Raw genomic sequence first — 10,886 nt, forward strand, 5'->3', positions numbered from 1 at the left:
AACTGGTTACACACCCCAGTACCTCACGCCGTGCCTCAACACTTTCCTTCCCTGCTTTACCCAGTTGCCCCCTTGACCTGGTAGCCCACTGAATCCGTCCCTTCTCTGCCTCCGTCAGCCCCCTTAACCTGGCAGCCCTCTGACTCTGCCTTGTGGCAGCCTCCTGCTGCTCCGTCGCCCAAGCCATGTGCCCCCCAAAAATTTCTTGGGGTTGCCTCTCGTCCTTCCCGACGATGATGGCCCTGCTGATGCCGTTGCTCCTCTCGCCTGTCGCCTCTCCACCGTCTCGCTCCAAGGACGGCGATCCATCCCCATCGAGGATCTCCTCCCAAGTCCAGGACCCTTTACCTTCCACCAGTTCCTTCCATGTCCAGACCCTTTGTTCCTGGACGCGCTGCTTGGTTCCTTTATGGTGGGTTATTCTGTCACGATCGTCGGAAGGAGCGGACCAATACGCAGCGCGTGGAGTGAACATGATGACTTTATTTATAAAGCAACCACGTAAAAACAACAAAAGACGATAGTGAAGTCCTAACGTAACAATACACTGAACTTGGAACAATACACTGAACTTGGAACAATAACCCACAAAACAAAGGTGAAAACTGACAGTTTAAATATGGCTCCCAATCAGAGATAACGAGCCGACAGCTGACACTCGTTACCTCCGATTGGGAGTCATTGACTACAACATACAACACCTAGAAAAACAACCCACAGACCTGCAAACATAGAAATACACCCGACAGAACTACCAACATAGAAAAACACCCAAATCCCCAACAAAACAACATACACTCTAGCTCACATACAAAAGTCCTAGAGCCAGAGTGTCACACCCCGTCCCCGCAGGAGGCCTTTTGCCTTTTGGTTGTCCATCACAGTAAATATGAATTTGTTCTTAACTGACTTGCCTAGTTAAATAAAATAAAATAAACAATTAGTCCAGTAGTCTACTAGTTAAAGGTGAGTAGGTTGTCTTTTACTACTACAATATATAATTTGCACTATTTTGTCGCTGTTTTTCATGTAACACACAGATGTTCTACAGTTATATTCTGAACTCTACCCCTCTCATCTCTCTCCTGTCCTCCCCAGTTAAGACAGAGCCTGTAAACAACACAGATGTTGTTGGTTTACCATTGCAGACAGCAGTTTCCATTCACATACACATACACTTATCCATACACATAAGATGTTCATATGATGTCACCATTACTCTCTCTTGTTACAAAATATGCTTTTACCAGTGGTGGAAAAAGTACTCAATTGTCATACTTGTGTAAAAGTAAAGATACCTTAATAGAAAATGACTCAAGTAAAAGTGAAAGTCACCCAGTAAAATACTACTTGAGTTAAAGTCTAAAAGTTAAAAAAAAGTTAAAAAAGAATAATATATATATATATATATATATACTTAAGTATCAAAAGTAAAAGTAAAAATAATTTAATAATTTCAAATTCCTTATATTAAGCAAACCAGATGGCACAATGGTCTTGTTATTTAAATGTATGGATGGCCAGGGTCACACCAATACTCAGACATTATTTACAAAGGAAGCATGTGTTTAGTTATTCCGCCAGATCAGAGGCAGTAGGGATGACCAGGGATGTTCTCTTGATAAGTGCGTGAGTTTGACCACTTTCCTGTTTTGCTAAGCATTCAAAATGTAAGTAATACTTTTGGGTGTCAGGGAAAATGTATGGAGTGAAAAGTACATTATTTTCTTTAGGAGTGTAGTGAAGTAATATAAATATAAATCGTAAAGTAAAGCAGAAATACCCCCCAAAAATGACTTAAGTAGTACTTTAAAGTAGTTTTACTTAAGTACTTTACACCACTGGCTTTTACTATATTTATTACAAATCTCATATTTTCTTTCTCCTAGGAATAATCTTTTATGCAGTGCTGGTGAAATGGACACTCAAACACATCAGCTGTTGCTTCATTGGATAATAAAATTGCTATGCAGTCTTATATCTTGTGCAATCTGTCCATTCTTTTGAAAGAATGTGGATTGTCCTAGATGACATTCTCTGAAGGATGAGGAAGGGATCCAGCAGGTTGTCCTACAGGAAAATGGCCCTGGAAATCTGGTGGAATTACCTGCAGGACTCTTACCTACAGGATATCCCACAGGATTTCAATTATTTCTTTAGGTGCACTGAACACGCATGTGTAGCGGGAGCGGTCGGAACGCAATTGAGTGAGTGAGACAGAGGGGAAAGGGAATTTAGGGAGCAGAACTGTGTGATGCTTGGCTTGGTTTAGTTTTTGTTGTGTCCCGCAAATGCACATATACAATTGGAACACTAGAGTCAAAGCAAATTAACGTTGTCTCCAAGACAAAATTTAGACCAAATAGTTTTAAATTATATATATTTTTAAAAGATCTCTGGTTAAAGATCCGAGTTTTGACGTCAGTTAGAGTACTCGATTACTCATGCCCATCCCGATTACCTATAAGTACAAAAATAGTTATGCTTTTGGATTATGACATTTATTAAGTTATTTCTGGATATCTTCTAAACTACCCACAATGCACTATTTCCCAACGTCATATGGAGGATCTGTGCTACCAAGTTCGTATGCAAAATTATTAAAACGTTAGCCACACCTCATGCTCGTCACAGACTTTGTGGCTATGTTATCTAGTGGGAACCCATTAGCACAGCAGGCTCTGGTGCCTTCTTGCTGTGTGCTCAAAACGAAAGAGAAAAATCATACCTGCTTGCTCTAATTCTGTAGTATCTCATCTGTTCTCCTTTTTGTTTTGTCAACTTTTTGTCATGTTCTCTGTGAAGTAGGCTACGGGAGTTTTCTACCTTGGCTTAGTGCTAGCGCGCTAGCCGACTGACATCTGGAATATGTAGCTATTGGATTTCCCTGACGCCCCCTCGCTGTTATGTTTTAGTTGTGGTCTCCAGAAGTTGGGCTCTAGCTTGCCGACCATAACCGTGGTGGTTGGCTAGGCTGGCTAAGCCAATGGCTAGTTGGCTAAATAGCTAACGTTAGATGGCTGGCAAGCTTGTTGGCTAAGATAACTGCATTTATACAACGGGTGGGTCTAATCCTGGACGCTGAGTGGTTAAAACCGCATTCCAGCCGGTGTCTATTCTACAAGTTACCACCGGCTAAAGCTATAACGATGAAATGCCTATTTACTCTGTTCCATCTCACTGCGCAATCCACTGTCTCATCAGCCGAGCCAGACAATTTATAAACTTGATCTCCACTGTAAAAAGCATCTAGACATTATCTGCCATTTCTTTTAGACTAGCAATTGGTTTTCAATAGCGGAGATTTGTATAAACCTTGCTGTCTGTCTCTGACATTTGCAATATTGTTTCAATATTGAAATTAGATCTCCAGCTGTCCCATAGTAATGAACGTGTTGGGTTCAGAAATCGGGACGAGACAGGCAGGCAGACAGCTTTTCTCAGCCAATCGAAATCATGAATCAGCATAATTTTTATGGATATATACAAAGAAATGTTAATAGAAAACAGGTCAAACGACACAAAATGCAGCTAGTTCGCAGTCTTTCCAGTTTCAGCTTGAAATGATTGTGTTAACTGTGTTGTTGGCTAGCTCCTCTGAACATGAGAGGACATTTTCTACACCAGGTGAAATTGTGCATCATGTCACTAGAAAACAGCTTTAACAAATGCAAATGAAACGACTTTGCTGTTATTCTGGCTGCACTATTTGACGTGACTGTATGTTAGCCGTAGTTGGCTGACTAGCAAGCAAGGGATAAGAATTTTGCCAACCAGTATGGCAATAGAACATTTAGAACAAAAACTTAACGACTGGGTCGCGTCTCTGGCAACCGAACCGATAGAACGAACGACCAGCCGGCTTGGCTAGCAACCCTAGATTTGTCTCTGAACTATATCTCGTGGAAGGATGAAATAGTATGAATAAATCCATCAAAATAATGTTTTTAATGAAAATATGTAAATCATTATTTGAATATGTTGGTAACCCGTATAAAAGGGATAATGCCCATGAAGTTATGTATTTCCAAAACTTTGGTTTAGTTTAATGTAGCTGTAAGCTAGGTGTTGATAGCAACTGGCTGACTCATTCAATGCTAACGTAATGTTAGCAGGCTGGTAGGGTTAACGTTAGCAGGCTAACAACCTTGCAAGTTGATTTGTAACAATTAATTAATCAAGCATTTGCTTGTAAATTGGCTGAAAATGTAATTGAAACCAGTTTTCAAACAATTTGGTTTAATGTGAAGTTATTTATGTTGGGGTTTACATTATAGGGAATAGGCTGGCTTGACAGGTCCTCCATATTACGTCACACCCGCCAAAACATTTTCCAGCATGACTTTGGCATTCTGACTGGTTTTATGTAATAACTCAAAAAACAGAAAAGTCAGGTGTAACTTTGCATTGGGACTGTTGATGCAAATCTATATGTGGTTATGTTTATGCTACCTACCCTTTAAAATCCAACATTTGGATTGAAGGTAGCAGTGCTTGGGGCTGTGTGTGGCTCTCCATGTGGGTGTTTGAGTGAGAAAGACACAGAGAACCAATCAGTAAAAGCAAAGCAACTTCATTATCGATGCATCGTGCCGACAACATCAAAAAGCCTCCCCAGACTTCGAAGTCAGGAGGACTTCTAGTTTGGTATCAGCCAGACTACTAGCTACATTCCCAGCACAAAGAGTTGTTGTTTGAGAAGGTAGCTAAAGCCTCTGGCTACAACAGCCAAGTACTAGCTCTAACATTACCTAAGATTGAGTATTGTTATTTTTGCCAACTGTAGTTAAACAAGTTCAGTCATTTACTCATTGTCACGATGATCCAGCTTCTCACCCTTTCTGCAGTAGCTTGCTAGCTGAGCTACTTTGACTGGCTAGCTAGCTCAGCAAAGCTAAACCAGCGATGAAAATAAGATAGCTAGCTCACTACAAACGTTTTCTAACAAGAACAAAGACACAATCCTGTCTCGGATCTCTACAGACAATTCCTTCGACCTCATGGCTTGGTTTTTGCACTGTCAACTGTGGGACCTTACATAGACAGGTGTGTGCCTTTCCAAATCATGTCCAATCAATTGAATTTGCCACAGGTGGACTTCAATCAAGTTGTAGAAACATCTCAAGGATGATCAATGGAAACAGGATGCACCTGAGATCAATTTCGAGTCTCATAGCGAAGGGTCTGAATACTTACGTAAATAAGGTATTTGTTTTTAATATTTAACACATTTGCAAACATTTCTAAAAACCTGTTTTCGCTTTGTCATTATGGGGTACTGTGTGTAGATTGCTGAGGATATTTATTTATTTATTTAATCCATTTTAGAATAAGGCTGTAACGTAACAAAATGTGGAAAAAAATCAAGGGGTCTGAATAATTTCCGAAGGCAAGAACTGTAAATATGTATTTGAGACAAATGCTCATTGTGCAAATGTCACGCCTGCCCCCGCTCCCCCTCCCTGGCGCCAGGTTGCCCATCATTACGCACACCTGTCACCATCGTTACGCGCATCTGCGCTTCATTGGACATCACTGTTTAATTACCTCCCCTATATCTGTCTGTTCCTCACTTGTGATCCCAGTGTCAGCATTAATGTCGTTATGTTTCCCCTGTCCAGACGCTGTCCGTGTTTTGTTTCATGTCTGTATATATTAAATGCTCACTCTCTGTACTTGTTTCTCATCTCCCAGCGTCTGTCCTCACAGAATGCTGACACCAATATTGGAGGCATCAGGGAGTTTTTTGTTTTTTGTGTGTTGGTTGGTGACGTCTGTTCCGGGTGCCGGGGTCGAGGGATCCGGGGATGCCTCAGCTGGCTCGTCAGGCTTCCATGTCTTCGCTGGCTCGGGAGGTTTCTTGCCTCGGCAGGCTCGTCAGGCTCCCACTCCCTCGGCCGGCTCGTCAGGCACCCACGCCTTGGTCGGCTCGTCAGGCTCCCACGCCTCGGCAGGCTCGTCAGGCTCCCACTCCTCGGCCGGCTCGTCAGGCACCCACGCCTTGGTCGGCTCGTCAGGCTCCCACGTCTCGGCCGGTCCGTCAAGTTACCGTGCTTCGGGCGGCCCGTCAGGCTCGACAGGTTCCCGTGCCTCGGCCGGCTCCCATGCCTCGGCCAGCCTGTCAGGCTCGCCCAGGTGGTATTGTCACGGTTGGTACTGTCACGCCTGCTCCCGCTCCCCCTCCCTGGTGCTCGAGGGCACCAGGCTGCCCATCATTACGCACACCTGTCACCATCGTTACGCGCATCTGCGCTTCATTGGACTCACCTGGACTTCATCACTGTTTAATTACCTCCCCTATATCTGTCTGTTCCTCACTTGTGATCCCCGTGTCAGCATTAATGTCGATATGTTTACCCTGTCCAGACGCTGTCCGTGTTTTGTTTCATGTCTGTATATATTAAATGTTCACTCCCTGTACTTGCTTCTCGTCTCCCAGCGTCTATCCTCACAGCAAATGTATTTATGTTTTCAATAAACATTGAGAATAAATATAGTTTACATGTTGTTAAATATCTAAGCCTGTTTTGCCCCATAGTTGCGCACGTGTCGGTTCTGTTGCTAAAAAACCAACCTGTCTATAATACTTCATACTTAGTTAACTTGCTCAAAGTAGGAAAGGTGACCTGTGACGCTCTGCCAGGTGCGCAGCCAACTGGAAGTGAGCTAAGAATGTCACAGTAGTTAGTAAGAGCTTTGTTGAAACCGACGGTAAAAACGTGGAATGTAAAAACATAAGTGCTTTTCTGGTAGACCTGTTGAAAATGGGTGAGATGATGGGTTACAGTGCATTTCCACATAACACGATGGGGGTGATGAAACAATGGAGCCCCATTAATTTTTTTATGGAGGGAAGTGAAGTGGGCGGGGGACCGTTGGTCTATGCAAGCATGGGCAAGGGAGTGTGAACAGGGTGGGACCAAAGTTGGGGAAAGCTGAACTTCATGCAAATACGCTATTAACCAATCGAAGGCCACTATAGCTTCCAGCCCCTACTTGATTGGCTGTTGATATCTAGCACTTCCAGTAAAAAGGAAGTGAGGTTTATTTGGATGAGCAAGGGAGAATAACTTGTAGTACATTATTGGTCACCATCTCACTTGATTTTATTTAGAGTAGGATAGCAGCCTACACGAGAAATAACTTGTAATATCAGTAGTAATCTGAATGTCACCATGATACAGTCTACTACTCAATGGGGAGTTTGCGCTGCAAGCCGACAACACAACAACACGGGGCACAGTGTGCTTCGCTCCCGCTTGCCGCAGTAAGGAGATGGAAGTAGCTAGATAGTAGCCAATATCGGGCAAGGGTGACGGCTAACACACATTTATTGTATCGATTTTCATCGAAAATGTACAAACTATGGCATAACTTCTAACATTACATTTTTGTAAAAAAAAAAGAAGAGCAATTACTCTGTTAAAAACTGAATGATTCTGAACACTCCCAAGTCCCAACTTCGGCAGACAATATTTTCGCTGAAGTTTCTAGCCACAAGCATCAACTAGCTAGCTGGGACGGGCTCATCAGGACGACTGACTGAACCGAGTCCGTTAGTCTCCACTCGACTCTTGCTGTGCGACAAACGTCATACATTTGGGCACCAGGTATGTCCGTATAGCCTCTCCTCTTTAGGCACTTCATTGTTATGATAGCTCGCTAGGTACAGTTGAAGTCGGTAGTTTACATACACATTCGCCAAATACATTTAAACTCAGTTTTTCACAATTCCTGACATTTAATCCTAGTAAAAAATCCCTGTCTTAGGTCAGTTAGGATCACCACTTTATTTTAAGAACGTGAAATGTCAGAATAATAGTAGAGAGAATGATTTATTTCAGCTTGTATTTCTTTCATCACATTCCCAGTGGGTCAGATTTTATATACACTCAATTAGTATTTGGTAGCATTGCCTTTAAATTGTTTAACTTGGGTCAAACGTTTCGGGTAGCCTTCCACAAGCTTCCCACAATAAGTTGGGAGAATTTTGGCCCATTCCTCCTGACAAAGCTGGTGTAACTGACTCAGGTTTGTAGGCCTCCTTGCTCGCACACACTTTTTCAGTTCTGCCCACACATTTTCTCTAGGATTGAGGTCAGGGCTTTGCGATGGCCACTCCAATACCTTGACTTTGTTGTCCTTAAGCCATTTTGCCACAACTTTGGAAGTATGCTTGGGGTCATAGTCCTTTTGGAAGACCAATTTGCGACCAAGCTTTAACTTCCTGACTGATGTCTTTAGATGTTGCTTCAATATATCCACATAATTTTCTTTCCTCATGATGCCATCTATTTTGTGAAGTGCACCAGTCCCTCCTGCAGCAAAGCACCCCCAAAGCATGATGCTGCCACCCCCGTGATTCACGGTTGGGATGGTCTTTTTCAGTTTGCAAGGCACCACCTTTTTCCTCCAAACATAACGATGGTCATTATGGCCAAACAGTTCTATTTTGGTTTCATCAGACGAGAGGACATTTCTCCAAAAAGCACGATCTTTGTCCCTATGTGCAGTTGCAAAACGTAGTCTGGCTTTTTTATGGCGGTTTTGGAGCAGTGGCTTCTTCCTTGCTGAGCGGCCTTTCAGGTTATGTCGATATAGGACTCGTTTTACTGTGGATATAGATAGTTTTGTACCTGTTTCCTCCAGCATCTTCACAAGGTCCTTTGCTGTTGTTCTGGGATTGATTTGCACTTTTCGCACCAAAGTACATTCATCTCTAGGAGACAGAACGCGTCTCCTTCCTGAGTGGTATGATGGCTGCGTGGTCCCATGGTGTTTATACTTGCGTACTATTGTTTGTACAGATGAATGTGGTACCTTCAGACGTTTGGAAATTGCTCCCAAGGATGAACCAGACTTGTGGAGGTCTACACATTTTTTTCTGAGGTCTTGGCTGATTTCTTTTGATTTTCCCATGATGTCAAGCAAAGAGGCACTGAGTTTGAAGGTAGGCCTTGAAATATATCCACAGATACACCTCCAATTGACTCAAATTATGTCAATTAGCCTATCAGAACCTTCTAAAGCCATGACATCATTTTATGGAATATTCCAAGCTGTTTAAAGGCACAGTCAACTTAGTGTATGTAAACTTCTGACCCACTGGAATTGTGATACAGTGAATTATAAGTGAAATAATCTGTCTGTAAACAATTGTTGGAAAAATTACTTGTGTAATGCACAAAGTAAATGTCCTAACTGACTTGCCAAAAATTACAGTTTGTCAACAAGACATTTGTGGAGTGGTTGAAAAACGAGTTTTAATGACTCCAACCTAAGTGTATGTAAACATTCGACTTCAACTGTAGGTTTACATTGTAGCCTATGTAGCAGCGTGAGAAACTAGTGCTAGCATTTCAGTGAACAACTATCCCAGAATGGAAATATTTAACACAAATAACAAGTAATGGTATACGTATTCATATATGGGGACCTCGGTTCGGTCCGCACTGTGAACCCGAATAAATACATGAAAATGTTTAATACAAAATAAAAACACTAGACTATGTCTATGCTGCGTTGTAGGCCTATGCCTCAAGTGAGCTGGGGGAAAAAAACGTTTCTGGCTATTCCGTTATAACAACAACTGCCTATGCACACGTTGTAATGAAAATGTGCATCTTAAATTGGCATATTTTAAACTGTCCTTGTGTGAGGGCGCAGCCGGGAACTAGTTCTGGATGATGGCAAGTGGCTGGGTCAATAAACCAGAATTGGAGGATCCTCCATCACGCTCAACGAGACACCTAATTTGTTGACACGCTTACTCCAACATCATCCCAGTATATCGGAGCAAGACAGAAATGCAAAGAAACAACAACACAACACCGTCTCCCCTCTGACCGTGCCAAAAAAATTAGGCTATGTTTATAATTTATACAGTCTTTGGTTTATAGCCACAGATATGCGCCCATTCTCGGTGGTTGAGAATAGGGGGTTTCAGCACTTCGTGAAAGTCTTCGAGCCACATTACAAACTTCCCTCTTGCACCCATATTAGTAAACAGGTAGTACCCGCTCTATTTAAGCAAACCAAAGCTAAAGTTTTCAATTAATTGGCTAATGCACCTTGTGTTGTGCTTACTTAACAATGACAGCTCTTCACATTACCCTGGGGTGGGAGATGTACCATGCTACAGACACGCCCCCTTTATGAGTCACAAGTGTGCATCTGGCACTGAAGGAGGCAGTTTCATCGTGCTGTCGTAACCAAGTGGGAATTTACCACATACGACTGAGAAATATCCACTTGAACGGCCCTCAAACTGGTAATTACTAGTGGAAAACTTGTATATCATCCTGAGCACCCACTTCTCCCACATGGTGACCTCTGACATCACCTACTAAGGAAATGGTCTCTATAACAGCATTTTCAGCAGTTAAATGCAACAACAAAACATGATTTATTAAAAGCAATCTATTAATGTGGTTTTGAATGATATAATTTGTTTACATGCATAAAAGCTGTACTTTTAGTTTATGGTTTCTCAACTAGTTCAAATCACATGAATGCATCCAACTGGTATTTACGACTTAACAACTGGTAAATTCTCACCTCCCACATGGTTACAAATGCAGCATTCGAGTGGAAACTTGAGAGGCCCAACATAACAATCCGGTCACAACAGACAATGCAAGGAACATTGTGAATGCTGAATAATGTGAATTTTCCGCTGTATGGAAACCAACCCGTGACACCAAAACCACAATACATACTGAACTTTGGGTTTGGTGAACTGCTACACCTCTACTAAATAAGATATTTTGCTTACTGTTTAAGAATGATATAGCCAGAATAGTGTTGTTTCACTGTGAAGCTAATATTGCATTGCATAAGGACTGCTGGTGTTTTATTTCTAACGAACAGGCTTGCACTGTGATAAA

General features: G+C 42.2%; 1 protein-coding gene across 1 annotated transcript; it reads left to right on the top strand.

Moving 5' to 3' along the window:
* Positions 1-5,710: 5,710 nt before the first annotated feature.
* LOC123491645 (sericin-1-like) lies at positions 5,711-6,342 on the top strand. Its single transcript, XM_045223215.1, has 2 exons — positions 5,711-6,187; positions 6,337-6,342. The coding sequence occupies exons 1-2, from the start codon at positions 5,711-5,713 to the stop codon at positions 6,340-6,342; spliced, it is 483 nt and encodes a 160-aa protein (XP_045079150.1).
* The last annotated feature ends 4,544 nt before the right edge of the window (positions 6,343-10,886 follow it).

Source organism: Coregonus clupeaformis, chromosome 10, assembly GCF_020615455.1.
Source record: "Coregonus clupeaformis isolate EN_2021a chromosome 10, ASM2061545v1, whole genome shotgun sequence".
In the NCBI taxonomy this organism is placed as follows: Eukaryota; Metazoa; Chordata; class Actinopteri; order Salmoniformes; family Salmonidae; genus Coregonus; species Coregonus clupeaformis.